This window comes from Silene latifolia, chromosome 1, assembly GCF_048544455.1.
Source record: "Silene latifolia isolate original U9 population chromosome 1, ASM4854445v1, whole genome shotgun sequence".
NCBI classification, from domain to species: Eukaryota; Viridiplantae; Streptophyta; class Magnoliopsida; order Caryophyllales; family Caryophyllaceae; genus Silene; species Silene latifolia.
Window position 1 is genome coordinate 140,828,431 of NC_133526.1, and position 20,141 is coordinate 140,848,571.

Below are 20,141 nucleotides of genomic sequence, written 5' to 3' on the forward strand. Positions count from 1 at the left end.
TAAAAGTGAAATTGTTATTACGTAGATTGCATGACAACCAATAAAAGGCCGTTGGTGTTCTTACCGTGGTCCCTTAAAGTAACTTAAACATCACCTTTGATGAAACCACTCCTTTTGTCCCTTTTTACTCTTTTAGGGGTATATATGTTTCCCAATTATATTCAAATTTAGCCGTTGCAGTTACATTGATCCTGTCCTACCCCCTTCAGCAACATTTAAATATATATACATACATACTCCCTATAAAAGAGTTCCCTTTAATTCCTTGACACTTCTCCTTACGCTCCACACCCTCAATCTTTATATATTCCTCCTTATATAACAACTTTCCTTCCTACTTATATCCTCCATCCTTGTACAACAAGCTCTCTATACATTTTATTACCGATTCATTATATAATAATCTACATTTATTTAAGATGTCAAATCCATTGAGTTCAATCCTTCTTGCAAAAAGATCATGTTCAATTCCATTACTATTTTCTTCTAGTAGCGCTAGCGAATCCAGCAACAGCGACACCGGTCAAGATAGCCCCGTTAGTCTTTCGGGACGATTCGATATCCAAGACATGTGTAATAATAACCAATTCCCATGTAACAAGGAAAATAATAAGACATTTTCAGGGTCAACAACATATAAACTTCTAGACGTACTTTCGGGTCATGTAGGAGGAGTTTCATGTTTGGCCTTATGTGGGGAATTTGTGTTGAGTGCGTCACAAGGCAAAGATATTATTGTATGGCAACAACCCGATTTACGACAATTTACCAAATTCGGGTCAGGGGACGGCTCGGTCAAAGCCCTTGTAACCGTAGGAAATAAAGTCTTTACGGCCCATCAAGATAGTCGAATTCGGGTTTGGAAGGTATCCAAGAGATCGGAGAACGTTTTTCGACTCGTGGATACGCTTCCGACCACAAAGGATTACCTAGGTAAGTTTATGAAACAGAGCAATTATGTGCAAATAAGAAGGCATCATAAGAAATTATGGATAGAGCATGCTGATAGTATTTCTTGTTTGGCGGTCGAAAACGGGTTAATTTATTCGGGTTCGTGGGATAAGACATTGAAAGTATGGAGACTGTCGGATTTAAGGTGTTTGGATTCGGTTAAAGCCCATGATGATGCTATAAACGGGTTGGTTGCTAAAAATGGAAAGGTATATTCTGCCTCTGCAGATGGGAAAATAAAGGTATGGGAAAAGGATGGGAAGAAAAGCTCGAGCACGAGTTCGACTCTGAAGCTAAAGGGGGTTTTGGAAGGGCATAAGGATGTGTCGATTAATGCAATCAGTTATTATGACGGAAAGGGGAATAAGAATGATAGGGTATACGGAGGAGCGTCAGATGGGTACCTGATGGGATGGGAAATGGTAGAAAATGATGTGAAAATGGTGGTTGAGGTAAAAGCACATGAAATGGCTGTGTTATGTTTAAGTGTAATGGGGGATATTGTGTGTAGCGGATCGGCTGATAAGAGTATATGTATATGGAAAAGAGATGTAATTAAGGGTAATGTGCTAAACAAAGTGGGTGTGATTAGAGGACATGATGGACCGGTTAAGTGCTTACAAATATCACCAAATTGTGTTGGAGATGGTTATTTGCTCTATACTGGTAGTCTTGATAAAACCCTTAGAGTTTGGTGGGTACCTAAGGAGCTACATTAATCAACCACAACAAGTTTCATTTTTATTTTCGACATCTGATCTTGTAATTATATATTGTTGGTAATTCCATTTCATTCTTTTGTTTTTGGGCGTGGTAAGAATATTAAGTCTTAAAACACTGGATTTTGTTTTTGATATGGTCCAATGTTTTTAGAAGAATTAAGTGTGGTTGAGCAGTCAGGATTTTTTTGTTAAGTGTAAATTGTGATTCCTTTGCTTTTGTTTTCTTCTATGTTGTCGTCTTCAGTTTTGCTTGTAAGGTGGTTGACTTTGTTGTCAGAGGAGCTGGTGTACATTATCTATAATGAATTAATTAATGAAATAAATATTTTGTTTTGAGTATTTGTGATTGGTTCATCCTCTCAAATGTGTATGATGCAAATAATTGTGTTTCAACCATCTACAATAAATAAAAAATAATACTATATACGTGATTATTCAAACTTTTGTTGGATTGCAATCTTGATGACTTTCTTCGCCAAGCCAACGTTTCAAATTAAAGACTAACAATCTCATGAAACTCCTACATGAAATTAAAGACTAACAATCTCATAAAAAAACTAACGTTTCTTGGCAATCTCATGAAAAAAGAAAGTGATATATTTAGCATGTGGGATCTTGATGATCACTGCATATACAATAGTGAAAGTTGGAATTTAAGCTTGGTTATGAAATTAAAGACTAACAATCTCATTAGTGTTATCATAATAATTTGAAAATGATCCAGGTTGTCTTCATTTTTAATTTTTACTAATAAACTAGTTGTTTCACCGCGTCCTATCGGGCGCGGTGCCCCAATTTAGTCGAATGCTAAGTGGAAGTGAGTCGGTAGCGTATCAATAGAAATGAGGGTGATTTTTATATGTAAATATATTATAGATAGTGGAACAAGTGTATAATTTATTACAAATTTGGCACAAATGCTTCAAAACGGCATGTCTAATGCAAAATAATTATAGCGCAACGATCGTAAAATAAAAGATCGAATGACAGCGCCACAAAGGCGTAATACGAGGCCTTTCTTTTTTACAAACAGACTTAAAGACTGAGATTACAACATGAAACAACCAAGTTTCTCTTATTCCGCAATAAACCGACAACAGAACGCTCTGCACAAGAAAATATATGAGAAAGGTTATCGAGCTACAAATGCTACCTCTCAAAAATCTTAGAAGTCTATCTACCAGTTCTTTGTTCGCCAATTAAATGAAAAACAATCCACAAATATTCACTACTACAGATACAGGCTATAACAACGGTTAAAAACCGTTGTTATAGAAAAAAGCGGACGTTGTTAAAGCGTCCGTTGTAAAATGTTTTAAAAACGGTTGGTTTTCTTAAGGAACCCGTTGTTATAAATATTGACAACGGTTTTAAGTATAAAAACCCGTTGTGGAAAATGTGACTCAATTTTGGGGGGAAAGTTATAACAACGGGTTGTAATATACAAAACCGTTGTTATAACTAAAGACAACGGGTTTTTTATAAATACCCGTTGTTTGTTCTTAAAAAATAAAAAAAAACTAAACTAAATATTACTAGATGCATGCATAATTACGGCTCGTTATAATTCCAATGCATGCATTATTACTGTCATCCCTGTGCATATGAACGGACAATATGGAATGAGAAGGGTTAGTAGATTTGAAGCAGCAGAGAGAGATATGATGATTATAGCACAACTTCCTAACATATATATTAATTAAAAAACAACTCAAACCACACATTGCTTAGTATAAATATATGCATTATCTCAACTAACATTCCATTATCTCACTATACATCTCCAAACCCTAACTGCTAAAACAAACTCCAAATAAATTAACCCTACTTAATCTTTCAAAACAAACTCCAAACTCCAACAAAATGAATGATATCATCCTTAAAACTCTTACTATGATCGAGAACAACAACAGTTTCATCCGCCGGTTGCTCCACATTGAGGAAAGTTTCAGGAGCTACCTTGCGGATGCTCGATCCATACTGAAGGACGCCAAAGAAGATGGCTTGACAGAGCAGCAGCAGTTGCAGCTATATGACGATATAGCAACTACTGAACGGAACCTCCAAATAGGCAAGGAGGAGAGGACGGATATCATAGAGGAGAATAAAACCCTCTATGAAAATATAAGAATTGCATTTTTATTAATGTAATTTTTTTTTTAATTTATGTATTTATTATATATATATATATATATATATATATATATTAATTAATTATGTTTATCATGCATTCCTCTCTATCATCTTGCTTCTTCTTTGTTTTAGTTTATTTAATTTGTTTTACTAGCTAATTAAGCGAATAATACTTAAAGAAATAACATAATGGTATCGATAAAAACTAACACATACACATGCAAATGAAATAATTAGAAAAGGAAAATAATGACGATGAAAGACGATGAAACCAACAGTGACGACGAGATTTACCTGATAATTAGACGATGAAATCAACAGTGACGGCGAGAAGATAAAGCGACGATGAGAAAGAGAGAAAGAGACGATGAGAAAGTGTGTGTTTTGTGTTTGTGTTTGTGTTTGTCTGCTGTGTTTGTGTTTGTGTATTAAGGTTTGTGTTTTGTGGCTGTAGCAGACTTGTGTTTGTGTGGTTTATAGTATGGAAGGTATTGACAACGGTTATTAAACAACAACCGTTGTCAAATAAATTTTAACAACGGTTGTGTTTGTGTGGTTTATAGTATGGAAGGTATTGACAACGGTTATTAAACAACAACCGTTGTCAAATAAGTTTTAACAACGGGTTTCGAAAGTAACCGTTGTGATTACTTCTTACTAACTTTGCGTCAATTTTGCGTCAAATTATTAACAACGGTTGTGCATGTGTTACCCGTTGTTAAAACTTATAACAACGGTTTTGTTAACCATACCCGTTGTAATTCATTTTAGTAAAATTCGCGCCATACATTCTACAACGTCTATTGTGATTTTCATGAATAATCGTTGTTAAAGGGGCGTTGTAGTTGCCTGGATTTGTAGTAGTGATTAGGCAAATACCCACTTCAATCAAACTTATAACTTAACGGGCCATTTTTTCTGTTCAAAGCTTTTGAGGGTAACCCATACACCATTTAACTGACCAACAGAAAAACTTCAGCAGCACGTCTTTCACAAGTCACTTGTGCATGTATATTGTTTCCAAAACAAAAAAACCTACGATCAAACCACCTAGACTATGAATCATATCATCGCCTCAAGTAGGTTAAATCCATAAATAATCTGAGCAAAACACGATATTCAAAATCGAATCTATACGATTTGACGATATTCAAAATCGAATCTATACGATTTGACGATGTATCAGAAAGAAAGAAATATACCCAACATAAGCAGCCAATTGCTTAAATCTATTTCATCATCAGACGCAATGTTTTACCTAAATATGTAACTACCTGCACTAATTATGATAACTTGGCACAAGCTATTACTCCCTCCATACCACACCAATGGTAACATTGACTTTTTCACACTTGTCGAGATACATTTTGCAACATGAATATCTTTAGTTACACATTACTAAAAATTACAAAAATTTGATATTCTTATAGCATTCATGACGATAAATCAAATAAGATCTCACATAACTATATTTTGTCTTATAGATTAAGAATAATATCGAAGATTTCCTACGACTATGAATAGTGCCAAGATTCTCCATGTTACCATTAGTGTGGTATGGAGGGAGTACAAAAGAGAATAAAAATCAAGAGTAAGTGGACGGGCATGTTGATATATGCAAGCATTTTCAAACACTCGCATGATTCACTAAGATAATCAACCGACTGCTTTCACTCAAAAATAATAGCAATAAAACGGTAAAAGAGACGCCCTACATAGTCAAAGGTGATAAAAGAATCGACTCGCAAAACTTAAGGCAGACTGTCTTATGCGTGAGTTCAAGCCACTATACCTATGATTAGATGAGTAATAGATAAGGATTCAGTACTAAACACTGTACCTCATTGCCAAGCATGGTTCATTAAATATTTTTGCCACTTTTTTAATTTAATCTCACCCAACTCTAAAATTACTCAGCCAATGAACTCCTAGAAAGCCCATAATTAACTCTTTCTTCATCGATCTGTGTTGGCTAAAAGTGAATTAATAATAAAAAAATACTCTATAACCCCTTCAAAGTGTCTAGAGAAATGAATGTTCACCACTGCACAAGTTTATACTTCTCCGGTTCTAAAGTCCCTCGGGTGCGAACAATTACCAAACTCTCCATGTCAAACAGTTTTTAACGAAGCTAAAATTATCAATTTCTAACATTAGCACTTGAGTAAACAGCTTTTGAGGATATAAATTATAAAAATATCCATAGTCCAGTATTGGTAAGAGATGGGAGAACTGTGAATCCGTATTCGTAGTTAGCAGTTAGTACCATTGAGATCACACAACGGGAAAGAATAAATCATCCAGAGAAGAATTAAATATTTAGATTAAGTGGTACTGTAAGTTAAACTTTATGCGTCAATATAAATTGGGTAGGCTGATTAGCTTTACTTATGCTATGATGTATCTTACTCAATGGCGTATCAGAACCGCATTCAGAATTAGCTATGGCCTATGGATCTTCAAACACTGAAAACATAATTAAAGAAGCAAACAAATTAAAACCAACAAGGTGCAAAATCAAACGATAAGCAGACCCTGTAAAATATGGAGCACTCTAATTCAAGATTCAAGATTTATATTTATCACAAATACTATGACCAGAAACAATGATCATCAAGAAAAAATATTCATCAACAACAATACTAATACTGATCCAAAGACAATAAGCATCTACCTGTAGATAGGGGACCATGCCATATTGCAGAAATCGGCAGAGCACTTTTCCAAATGACTCCATGTTTACAGTAAAAAAGGCTGCAAAAAGCCAAAAACAACAATAATAACAGTAAGCATAATAATAACAGTAGAAGCGAACCTCGCCCAAAAACAAAAATATACCAAGAAGCGAACCCATCTAAAAAACAAGGATTCATTATTTACACCTTCGGTTTGAAAACTACCAGTGACAGTAGAACATAATTATCCTCGTGAGTGACCATGCCCAAAACAAAAAATATACTCCCACCGTCTCAATCATTTGTTTACCTTTGACTAAAATACCACTCACAAATAAAAAGGTAAACAAATGAATGAGACAGAGGGAATACTTTCCAACATTGCAAATTGCTTGACTACTTTACTCTAGTATGCCTCTAATTTATACATCGTATTGCTTTCTACGTTTCAGCAATGGTTCAATGTTCATGAAACATGATCAGCCTTTTCCTAATTTGGGCAAATGGCATTATTTGTGTGTTCATCGAACTCGCCGTAGAAATATGCAGATTTCACACATGTTTCCTAAGGGAGTCACCAAATTCCATCCTAAGAAAAATAAATCTGCCCATGCTCTTTATTCTGTGTAATTAGACTACACAAATGGAGCATTATGTACACTACACCTTTGTAAATAACAAAGTTTAATGCTAGCATCTTTGTGAAAATACTTTGGATATTTTAGGGTATGTGATTATTAGTTGGGTTTGCCAATTTGATTTCAGACAATTATCAATAAAAATTGGGGATCATTGTAGATGGAATCAATGGAAAGGGGAAAGCTATGAGATAACCAGCTAATATTGGTTCAGGTCTTCAGTTATGAGTTAATGACTTATTTCTTGTACGACTAAAGGGATGTTATGTTTCCAATTATTCCCGTAAGAAGCTGTTAGTATGCTTTCGACAAACATGCACATTTTTGGGTGCAGAAACTTCACCTTACCTAATTATTTGTCACTTATATTTTTTGTCAGACATATACCGAATCAAACCTAACAGCAAGCCCACCTGCTCGATAACTTTGTTTTAGTCATCACCTATTTCTAACAAGGTGTATTAGATACTTGTCATACCTCCCTCCATTAACAAATGCCTATGAATTCACATTTACGATTTCGCCCCAATTAGTACTTAACTCCAGCTTCAAAAATCTAATAGTAACAGCTGAACAACACAATCTCAATACTACAAAAATCAAATTACTACAGTTATCGAGTGTAAAATACCATCAACAATTACAAACTCAATCTGAGTATCCGAATTATGCCTAATTACCATTCATAAGCACTACCAATAAAACAACTAATATCTCGAAACCCACCAAAAAGCAAATCAAAATAAATTTTCTAACCTGCTTCTTTTGCGAGTCTCATGACCCTCACACGCTTAGAGAGGTAACCATATTGTATTGTTGGTAGCAAGAGCATATAATGGGTTATTGAGATATTTCTGTAAGTTAATAGACAACAACAACTTTAACACAATGGGTTTCATAGTCCATAAATACTATAGATATTAGGGAGGAACCTACTACTCAACCCTATCAACTTGTTGACACAAACACAACGGTTCGATAAAAACATATGAAGTACACAGAGCGTACTGAGGCCACTTATAACAAAGAGGGCCATTTTTTACACTTAACAAACACCCTATACAGGTAATTCTCATTGGATCCACCCATCTGACATTTCACCCTCAAGCAAAACACAACGGTCCGATAAAACTTTTGAACGGAACAACTTGCATCCAAAAATAAGCTCATAGCAAAGAGAAGTATGTTACTTCTCAGTGGCTATATCAAAATTGTACAATTGTAGTTACTTATCAATCAGACAAAAGAAGTATCTTATACCTGTAGATGAGCCTCTTCCTTTTGAAAGTTGGGTTGTCAACTGTGAGTACTATCTTTCCCAAGTCATTGACCTCAAAGCTTACAGATATCACAAAATCGTCATTAGCTGCCATTTTGGCAACCTTTTGGATTATCACTGTGTAACCATTCTCGGTGCTTGGGGGAAAAGCGGCAATGAACATCAGTTCCCATCTTGTGAATCGAAGCTCCCACACGATGCAGGTCTACAATATCAAAAACATCTCATAAGAACTGCACAGTTGGTAAGTTGTCGATAAATAAATTGATCAGATATTTTCAAATGGGAGACCGGCAGCAACCCATATTTTTAAGAATGCGGTAGCCAATTTAGCTATTAGCATGTTAATGGGTAGAGTTCTGCTATGTATTAATCTCACATTCAAATTAACTAAGACCATTTTTCAAGATAGTAATCGTAAATTAATACTCCCTCATATTCTACATAACCTTCCCTCTTTCCTTTTCCATCTATTCACAATACCTTCCATATTTCCTTATTTAGTAAAGTTTTATACTTATTTTAATCACCTTACCCCACAATAATACCCTACCTCATCCCACAACAATACTTATTTTAATCAACTTACGCCACAACAATACTTATTTTAATCACCTCACCCACAATAATACCCCACAATACCTTCTCTCTCTCCAATTACCTAACCCCACTACAATACTTTACCTTATTTTAATCCATCTCCTTAATTCTAGTGGCCCCCATGAATAGGGAGGTTTATCTAGAATAAGAGGGAGTATATAAAATCTACTGCTGATTTAGCTGGCAAATTTTGAACTTACCTCAAAGCTTATATATCAGATTGAATTTAGTAAATAAATTGGTTAGAAACATCTCCCCCAAACCTGCAATAGATGAAACAAACAGTAAAGTGATTGCGGAATAAGCCCAAACTAAACACTAATCAATGAAAGCGTTAAAACATTAGACGAAAACTCAGGTTTTCAGAAATCAAGCACCCAGAAGATAAACTAAAGACGAAAATCAGTGAAGAAAAAAAGGGATTTTAAAAATGATCGGACAGACTTTGAATGTACCTACCAAACTATCGAAAAAAAAAGGAGAAAATCTTAAGCCAACGTTGTAGAAATGCACAACCGACTCAAAAAAGGAAAATATAATGTTGAAATAGTTGGGGTTTCATGCCAAAGTTTCCCTATCAGAAAGGAAAATATAATGTTGGAACATCTAGGGTTGAACATATTAGTAACTGATAGCTCCCTATAGTGAATTCAGCACCATAGACAGAAAGAGTAGAATTCCGCAAAAGATAAAAACGATCAAGTCATACAAACCGCCACATGAATCTGAGTGAAAATAAACATTGTTATGCGAAATAAATATCGATTTAAAGTTGTTCAATATAAAAAATCAAAACTGCATATGACCACAAACCAGGTGTGCCAAAAACCCCAAGCACTCAAAAAGTAAAAGCAAAATAGCAGCAAGAAAGGATTACAAGAAATTCAATACCTAAAATATTCAATAATACAGAGGAGTTGGAAAGCAAACAAATATGTCCTCAGAATAATTAAAGGTGCTTTTCAATTCACATCTCTTTTTAATTCGTGTGTGTTTGAGTTCTAACAGAACAACGGGTAAGGATTCACAAGGTAATTTGTTCTTTTATCCTATTAAATGAAGAAGTTAGGTTATCTTAATTTCTCTAGTTCTTTCTCTCTTTTGAACCAACATAACAAAAGCAGGTCTTAGCCCCTTAAAACAGGCACCAGTATAACCCCAAAATACCATTAAATCATCAAATAAATAAAATACAGTCTCAAACGGAAAAGGCTCACGTGAATAAAACAGAGACACCATACTCACCAATAGAAAACCAGGTTTTTGAAACATGCTTACCTCGAAGCAAACATGGTATTTTTTCACAATGGTAGCCTGATTTCCATACGAAGCTTCAAATGAAGTTGAAGCTGAACTTTATAGCTCGGGTTCCATCGTCCTCGAGAACAACTGCAATCACATTTTAAAAAAAAAAAACTGCGTTGGTAATCAGCTCAATACCAAATAAATAAACACAATTAAACATCAGTAAAATTCAAAAGGTAAACAACGTGGGGTAATTAAACTACACCTAAATTAAGTCAAGCCCAAAACGAAAAACTATTGAGGTAAAACCCTATCAACATAACATACCATAAACGTTACATTAGAATGATCTGATTTCCCAACTCTGAACATGACCTAAGACCAGATTAGTTAGAATCAGACAATAAACATGCAATTAAATAGGAATCAAACAGATACATTCCAGAAGAAAATGTACATTGATTAGGATCAGATGGAACAAGCCTCATTTCTTTAGTTTTTGATAAATCAAAAGGCCCTTCCTCATCCTCGTCATCTTCATCATCTCCAGTTTCAATCTGCAAACAAAGGCAACAGTCACATATATTAGCCCAATTGTAAACATGGATTACAAAAAGGTAAGTTCCATCAACCGTACTTGACCAAAACTAAACCTCAAATGAAAGGAGTCGAAGGACTAATATGCATTCACAACAGCAAACCAAATTAAACCCATAAAAGAAAATCGTTCAACATTGCTCAAAAAGGTCCCATCTTGCAACAAAATTTGTTGCATGGTCATTCATTTTTAAGCCAAAAGAAACAGTCCAAGGAACGGTTCACAATTGAATGCATTTCATCGCTTTTTGAAGTGTTATTACATCAAGTCTAACTTCCAAGCTCTATATCTCAAGTTTTACTCATGCAAATACAATGATTCTTATGTCATTAGAAAGCTTGGGATCTTAGAAAAACTATGGATTTTGAATCACCTCCATATCAGGTCTATAGCTTGAGATATGGCTGATGCAAACAGACTGCGCATTTCTGGACAGCCCATGACCTACGTGCACTAAAAGTTCAATAACTCGAGATTTACTCAACTTATAAGGTTGATTCTTTTTGGAGGTGAAACTTAGCTCCCTTAGCTTTCAAATGAGCTATCATGGGCCCTGATATTCGTCCTTAGCTAAGAGATATGCCTCTTCCAAAATGCGTCTGATTTCCTAAGATGCTCTCCAAACCCGGTTTTGAACCGTCACCAACAATCGAGGTCCAACTTCAATTCCGTCTAAGAAGTCATGCCTCCAACCGCCCTATTTCACATCTTTGGTGAGTTTAGGATGTTTTTGTGTAGGATCTTTTATCTCCAAGGGTTACCATTCAGAAATTATTTGAAGAACTAAAGCAAAGGTACAAGGGGACCCGGTTTTGAACAATGAGCTAAATGTCGCTATCAATCTTTCCTCTTTTGATCCAACAAAGCTCAAGAGACTTTTTGGGAGCTGAATAGAGTCATACACGTTCCACAAGCCTCCAATCAGTCCATATAATCATAAATAAGAAGTTGAGCTACAAACAAGGAAGATTGGACTATTAGTTTACTTTATCATTTCTTTGCTTTATGTCATTTTCAATTTCAGCATTGTAAGAGCCCTAGGCTGCTGTTTTTATGTCCTTTTAGCTGCTCATTTTGTGGCCCTTAGATGTAACTTGTAATCAAGGGTCAAGATTGTAAGCCTTGGTCTATATAAACCAAGTTAGACATATGAGAAAATCAGATTGGAGTTAATGAAAATTATGAGTTTTATGAGGTTTCTCAAAACCCTTGATTAGTTCTTTGCTTAGTGCTAGAACAACTCCATTACTTAGTGTTTGGGGTCGTGTATCTTGGTTTGCTTTGTGATCTGACCAAGTGCATAAGGGGATTAGTTCTTGCTTTATGATCTTGAACAACATCCCGAGTCTTGAGATTGCTTTGTGATCTTCTCAAGTCATATCCCGAGTCTTGTTATTGTTTTGTGTCAAAACAGTCCCAAAGTTTCTGTTTTGTTGCCTTAAGTTATTGTGGGAATTGTTATTTGAATGTTTAGTTCATAAGCATTTAAGTTACAATCTTATTTCCATTGCTTTCTTTCAAAGTTATCAAGCTATTTAGGATCTTATATTCGTCCAAAACAGGCTGTTTCGTTCCTTGCTTTGGTTGAATTGTTTATTAGCTTCTAAATGTGTCCTTATATAGCTTGTTGGTCCTTAAAACAATCCATCTAAGTGTCCAAATCGAGTCCTTTATTGAGTCTAATTCTGTCCAAGTTAGTTCTTGTTTTCGAGTCTTATATGTCCAAAAATCAAGTCCTAAGAGTTTTACACCAAATTGGTATCAGAGCTTTGGTTGAGTGTTCATCTTTCCTAACTACATCTAAAACTACAAAAACAACCCAATGAGTGAAGAGAGGTTTTCAAAGCTTTGGTTTTTTTCTTGAAAATCAGTTTTACTTAAGTTGTTTTGATTCTGATTTTTCATGGGAAAATCAGTAGCTATTGGTGTTGTACCCTATGTTCCATGCTCAAAGATGAAGCCTTGTGATCTTGGTTCCATTTCCAAGTCATTAGAAGCAGCTATGGTGAAGTTGCAAGCTCTAACAAAAGGGTATGAAGGTGATGTGCATACAAGGAGTGCAACAAGCACCCATGGGGTTCCAAGGGAACCAAAACCTCCTGATTTGTATCAAGGAGAACACCTCCTGTCCTATGAGTGTTCTAATTCCTCTCCGACCCTTAGAAGCAAAGGTAACATACCATTACTTCCTTCCTTTAATGGTGAAAACAGTAGAGCATTTGTGTCTTGGTTGTTTGATGTTGAATGCTATTTCGAGAACAAGTGTTTTTCTGAGAAAGAGAAGTGTAAACTGGTTGTGTCTTCTTTAAAGGGTGTTGCTTTGTTGTGGTATAATACTCTTACATTTTCAAGGAGGATGGAAGGGAAGGGTAGAATATGTTCTTGGTTTAAACTTGAAAGGAACATGAGATTAAAGTTTCTACCTTCTTCTACCATTGATAATTTGTTGGCTGAACTTAAGACCCTTAAACAAAATTCCTTGAGTGTTCATGAGTATGCTAGATTATTTGAGGAATTACACTTTGTGTGTGACAATGAATTAAGTTCTTTTCTAAAGGGAATCAGATTTTACAATGGCTTGAAATCTGAAATTGCTAGGAAGATTAAATTAGAAATGATGCATTCATATGGTGAATTGCTTGAGTTGGCTTTGTGTGTGGAAAAGAGCTTATCAAGGCCTGAAAACCATGAGGTTTTAGCTAAAGGGGTTAGTTTAGAGGTAGCCAAAACAGATGGGAAAGAGGAGAGTTTAGACCAAGGAGTTGTGCCAAGCTTGAACATTACTTGTCCTAAGTCTAAATACCTTGAGCCAAAAGTCATTAGCATTTATGGTGAGATGACTAACCCATGTAGTGCTACATTTGAGAGTCCATGTTTTGAAACTAAAACCCCCTTCAACCCAACACACAAGCCTACTAGTGAGGAGGAGAATAGCCATATCCTCTCCCATGTGACCATCAATGACCAAGCTACTGATTTGGGGCCTAGAGAAGTGATTGTTAACCAAGGACTACTTAGCCTTCAAACCATGGAGTTTGGACAGTCCATGGTCATGTTCAATGGTGGAACTTGTTCGGATTCAAGCAAGGGTAAAGCAAGAGGAGAGTCTTGGGTTGTTCCATACTCGAGTGTACCAAATCCGACCTCCTACATCAGCCATGGTTCTTGCTTCAAAAGCTATATCTTGGGAGCATACCAACCGAGTAAGGAGCAACCTCAAATGTCCTTAGAGCCTGATTTGTCCAAGAACTTTGGTGACAAGAGAGTAACAACACCTCTCTTGCCATACACAATTTTAGTCTATGATCCGGGAGGAAGTCATGATAATCCATCTCTTGAGGTGTGTGTGGTCTTATTGTGAAGAGGTTGAAGATGACAATGTCGAGAATTTGAGGGCAAATTCTTTTGAAAAAAGGGAGTTTGCAACAAAATTTGTTGCATGGTCATTCATTTTTAAGCCAAAAGAAACAGTCCAAGGAACGGTTCACAATTGAATGCATTTCATCGCTTTTTGAAGTGTCATTACATCAAGTCTAACTTCCAAGCTCTATATCTCAAGTTTTACTCATGCAAATACAATGATTCTTATGTCATTAGAAAGCTTGGGATCTTAGAAAAACGATGGATTTTGAATCACCTCCATATCAGGTCTATAGCTTGAGATATGGCTGATGCAAACAGACTGCGCATTTCTGGACAGCCCATGACCTACGTGCACTAAAAGTTCAATAACTCGAGATTTACTCAACTTCTAAGGTTGATTCTTTTTGGAGGTGAAAGTTAGCTCCCTTAGCTTTCAAATGAGCTATCATGGGCCCTGATATTCGTCCTGAGCTAAGAGATATGCCTCTTCCAAAATGCGTCTGATTTCCTAAGATGCTCTCCAAACCCGGTTTTGAACCGTCACCAACAATCGAGGTCCAACTTCAATTCCGTCTAAGAAGTCATGCCTCCAACCGCCCTATTTCACATCTTTGGTGAGTTTAGGATGTTTTTGTGTAGGATCTTTTATCTCCAAGGGTTACCATTCAGAAATTATTTGAAGAACTAAAGCAAAGGTACAAGGGGACCCGGTTTTGAACAATGAGCTAAATGTCGCTATCAATCTTTCCTCTTTTGATCCAACAAAGCTCAAGAGACTTTTTGGGAGCTGAATAGGAGTCATACACGGTTCCACAAGCCTCCAATCAGTCCATATAATCATAAATAAGAAGTTGAGCTACAAACAAGGAAGATTGGACTATTAGTTTACTTTATCATTTCTTTGCTTTATGTCATTTTCAATTTCAGCATTGTAAGAGCCCTAGGCTGCTGTTTTTATGTCCTTTTAGCTGCTCATTTTGTGGCCCTTAGATGTAACTTGTAATCAAGGGTCAAGATTGTAAGCCTTGGTCTATATAAACCAAGTTAGACATATGAGAAAATCAGATTGGAGTTAATGAAAATTATGAGTTTTATGAGGTTTCTCAAAACCCATGATTAGTTCTTTGCTTAGTGCTAGAACAACTCCATTACTTAGTGTTTGGGGTCGTGTATCTTGGTTTGCTTTGTGATCTGACCAAGTGCATAAGGGGATTAGTTCTTGCTTTGTGATCTTGAACAACATCCCGAGTCTTGAGATTGCTTTGTGATTTTCTCAAGTCATATCCCAAGTCTTGTTATTGTTTTGTGTCAAAACAGTCCCAAAGTTTCTGTTTTGTTGCCTTAAGTTATTGTGGGAATTGTTATTTGAATGTTTAGTTCATAAGCATTTAAGTTACAATCTTATTTCCATTGCTTTCTTTCAAAGTTATCAAGCTATTTAGGATCTTATATTCGTCCAAAACAGGCTGTTTCGTTCCTTGCTTTGGTTGAATCGTTTATTAGCTTCTAAATGTGTCCTTATATAGCTTGTTGGTCCTTAAAACAATCCATCTAAGTGTCCAAATCGAGTCCTTTATTGAGTCTAATTCTGTCCAAGTTAGTTCTTGTTTTCGAGTCTTATATGTCCAAAAATCAAGTCCTAAGAGTTTTACACCAAATTGGTATCAGAGCTTTGGTTGAGTGTTCATCTTTCCTAACTACATCTAAAACTACAAAAACAACCCAATGAGTGAAGAGAGGTTTTCAAAGCTTTGGTTTGTTTCTTGAAAATCAGTTTTACTTAAGTTGTTTTGATTCTGATTTTTCATGGGAAAATCAGTAGCTATTGGTGTTGTACCCTATGTTCCATGCTCAAAGATGAAGCCTTGTGATCTTGGTTCCATTTCCAAGTCATTAGAAGCAGCTATGGTGAAGTTGCAAGCTCTAACAAAAGGGTATGAAGGTGATGTGCATGAAAATAACAAATAATTTACTTTGTTGGGCTGATTTCTTGTAGGATAGTCCAAGAAAAACGAAGCGAAATATAAGTATGAAAATAACAAATAATTTACTTTATTAAAATTAACATGAGTAAGAAGAATGAATTGATAGAGTAGCTAGGTTAGATCTGGAATGGGGAATGCGAAGTAGGAAATGGAAAATTAGAAAAAGGGGACGTGACTTCTGAATATGGAAGTGGGAAAGAGGAAAACTGGGTAATGGAGAAAGAGAGTGAAATAAAGCCGCTGATAATAGTAGGTAGAATAGCGAGTTTCGATTCGAAATAAATCAATCAAATTAGCAAACAATTTACCTTGTTATGCGATTTCTTCTAGAAGCAAAATACCAACTATAAGAATGAAGGGTGGAAGATAAAAAAGGGAGAATCAGACGAAATGATAGTAGAAAATAATTGAGAATTAAAATGGGGACTGGAGGATCAGACGATAATAACAAGAATGAAGAAAGGGAGAAGGAGAAGGAGAAGCAGAAGAGAGGCGAAGAAAAGGCAGGGGAAATGAGGGGAGAAAGGAGGAGGCGTAAATGAGGGGAGTAACTATTATGGCAAGAAAGCAATATGAATAAAAGGTGAGGGCAGAAATGTCAGAATAATGCAAGGTTACTGTTACAGCTACAATAAAGAGGTTTGGTACTTTTTAAAGAGTATGGATAATAACAAGAATGAAGAAAGGGAGAAGGAGAAGGAGAAGGAGAAGGAGAAGCAGAAGAGAGGAGAAGAAAAGGCAGGGGAAATGAGGGGAGAAAGGAGGAGGCGTAAATGAGGGGAGTAACTATTATGGCAAGAAAGCAATATGAATAAAAGGTGAGGGCAGAAATGTCAGAATAATGCAAGGTTACTGTTACAGCTACAGTAAAGAGGTTTGGTACTTTTTAAAGAGTATGGATATGGAAAGGGAAGTTCGTTATTTCTATAATACCGAAATATTTAATTACGCACCGATTTAATTGTCATAATTTTACTAAAAAAATTATTAATTAATGAAAGTATATAATAAAATATAATATTTCTTAAAAGAGAAACTGATCAAAAAAGTGAAAATGTTGTGAAATAAAACAAGATAATTATGTAGAGAAGTCAGAGAGACTATAGAGAGAGATAAAAACTGTATTCTTATTCCATTATGAGTGGTTTATATACACATACAATGAGAAGAGTTTCCATAAGATAATATATTCTAGAGTTGTTCTAAGATATAGACATCCATATAATAATATTTCATAACACTCTCCCTTGGATGTCCATTACTGAAGAAGATGCCTCGTTAAAAACTTTCCTACAAAAACCCGTGGGAAAAACGCTAGTGAAGGAAAAGAGTACACTAATCTTCAAACACGCATAATAATAGTTGCCTCGTTAAAACCTTTTCATGGAAAACCCGGTGGGATAAGACCATGGATAAGGAAAAAGAGTACAGCGCATGTCTACTCCCCCTCATGACTACATAACTTGATGTATCTTGAAATGATTCATGCTCTGACATTGCTTCTTGATGATCGTTGAAGTAGTACCCATTGTGGTTGATAAACTTAAATCTTCACTCAATAGAAATCCATGACAGCTTCGATATCATATTTCTTTGAGAACTCACAATCTGGATATAATCATTTCATAATAACTCTTTGATCTTCATTTCAAAATAATACTTCCGTAATAGTGATATAGTTTCTTCTCAATAAACGACATAACATTATATGTCTAAAACAATTGTCATCTCAACAATCACGATGACATGACTATAGCGTAATAATGCGCTTATAGTGCTACCTCATTAAAAACCTTGCTAGGAAAAACCCATTGGGACAAAAAAACCTAGTCGAAGGAAAAAAGAGTGTAACTTTCCTTCCTGAATTCATTGTCTTCAAGAGAATCAATCCGATCATTATTGAATAATTCATACAATACCTTTGAGCGATTATCTTTGCTAAATCATTTATATATGGATTGACACTTTTCATCGTAGATTTTCACTATATTATTCTAATCATTATGGTAATTCTGGACCATAAACTAATTTCACATGTTTAGCAAAAAGTTCATTCAAATCTAAATTCCAATATGCTCAAACTTCAAGTTGAGACAATAACTTTTCAAATAAACTTTATAGGAATTTTGATGTTCCATTTTGGAACTAATCACGATATCTTTCAATCGTATTGTAGAGGTTTATATATTTCATCAAGAGTTTTCAATAACTCAATTGATCAACCATTAACAATTGATGATCATTTATAAGAGGTTTCTAGAGGGAGTTATCCTCAAAGGAGTAGATCATAATATATTTCTCCTTTCCAACATTATCCATTCAAAATTATATTATGAAACATGTGTCTGCTTATGATATTAAACTAAGTTCTAAATAACATATCCTAACAAATATGCAATAATAATAATGTAAATATTAAAACTAATATGCAATGATGAACTTACTCTCTATATGCACATAATGATGACTCAAAATGCAAATTGTACAGTTGTCTTTTCCAATATTCATAATTTGGATTGACTTCAGGTCAATAACTGGACTTCTAATCCATGAGCTCATTTATAATCATAGATTATATGTCGACAATCAAAATGGACTTCCCCCATTATCGAGTCCATAAAATATCGCGTGAGAATGTATGTAGGTTCCATAAATATATGGAATAATTTCATCATTATCTCTTGATAATATCAGTACTGTTTAATGATATATGAATCTGAATAGGTATGTGGTACCATTATATTCATTTAAGCCATCTATTATCCTTCAGATATCGTGTCACTTTAGAGACACTTTAAATATAGCAATTATATGTCATACCAACTGCTTGAACTTGCTATTTCAGATTCAAGAGAAGCAGAAAGGAGATCCGAAGTTAGAGAAGTGGCGTGCGGCCGTGGAGGAAGGCGTGCCGTCATGATTTGTTGTAGGGATAGACGGAGGTTTGAGATTCGATAGAAGATGGTGCGTACCTGATGACGAGGAATTGAAAAGAAAGATTTTTACTGAAGCCCATTCTACACCATATTCTGTGCATCCTGGAGGAGATAAGTTGTACAAGGATTTGAAGAAGACGTTTTGGTGGCCAGGAATGAAAAAGGAAATTGCTGAGTTTGTTTCTAGATGTTTGGTTTGCCAAAGAGTGAAAGGTGAACATAAGAGACCACAAGGAAAAATACAGTCTCCGGACGTACCTGAAAGGAAGTGGGGTAGTATTTATATGGATTTTATCGTTGGTTTACCTCGTACTTAGAAAGGAAATAATATGATTTGGGTAACAGTAGATCGTTTGACTAAGACAACACATTTTATTCCAATGAAGGATACTTGAAGTAAGGCTGAGTTAGCTAGAGCATATGTTAAGAATGTCGTGAGGTTACACAGAATTCCTAAGGATATTGTTTCTGATCGTTATTCAAGGTTTATCTCTTAGTTTTGGCAAGAATTGCAAGAGTGCATGGGTACGACTTTGAAAATGAGCACTGCATTTCATCCAGCTACAGATGGACAGACGGAAAGAACTATTCAGACTTTAGAAGACATGTTAAGAGCTTGTGTTTTGGAATTTGGAGGATCGTGGGAAGAAAGGTTGGATCTAATAGAATTTTCTTATAACAATAGTTATCATGCTAGTATTGGTATGGCACCGTTTGAAGCTTTGTATAGGAGGAAGTGTAGAAGTCCAGTTTGTTGGGACGATGTCACTGAAGCTTTGACATTGAGTCCTGAATTGATTCAGCAGATGATTGAGCAAGTGCATGTGATTAGAGAAAAGATGAGAGCTGCACAAGATCGGCAAAAGAGTTATGCAGACTTGAAGAGGAGTAAGATTGAGTTTGCTGTAGGAGACAAGGTGTTGTTAAAAGTATCACCGATGAAGAGGGTGATGAGATTTGGTAAGAGAGGAAAGTTGAGTCAGAAGTACATTGGACCTTATGAGATTTTAGATAGA

The 20,141-nt window shown here is 35.5% G+C and overlaps 1 protein-coding gene across 1 annotated transcript; it reads left to right on the plus strand.

Moving 5' to 3' along the window:
- The first annotated feature begins 210 nt into the window (after positions 1-210).
- On the plus strand, positions 211-1,893 carry LOC141609929 (protein JINGUBANG). The gene has a single exon (XM_074428592.1). It carries the CDS (start codon positions 420-422, stop codon positions 1,668-1,670), a length of 1,251 nt encoding a protein of 416 aa, XP_074284693.1. The 5' UTR covers positions 211-419; the 3' UTR covers positions 1,671-1,893.
- The last annotated feature ends 18,248 nt before the right edge of the window (positions 1,894-20,141 follow it).

Excerpts from the sequence above, each read along its gene's own strand:
- LOC141609929 (XM_074428592.1), top strand. The coding sequence starts at position 420 with ATGTCAAATCCATTGAGTTCAATCCTTCTTGCAAAAAGATCATGTTCA.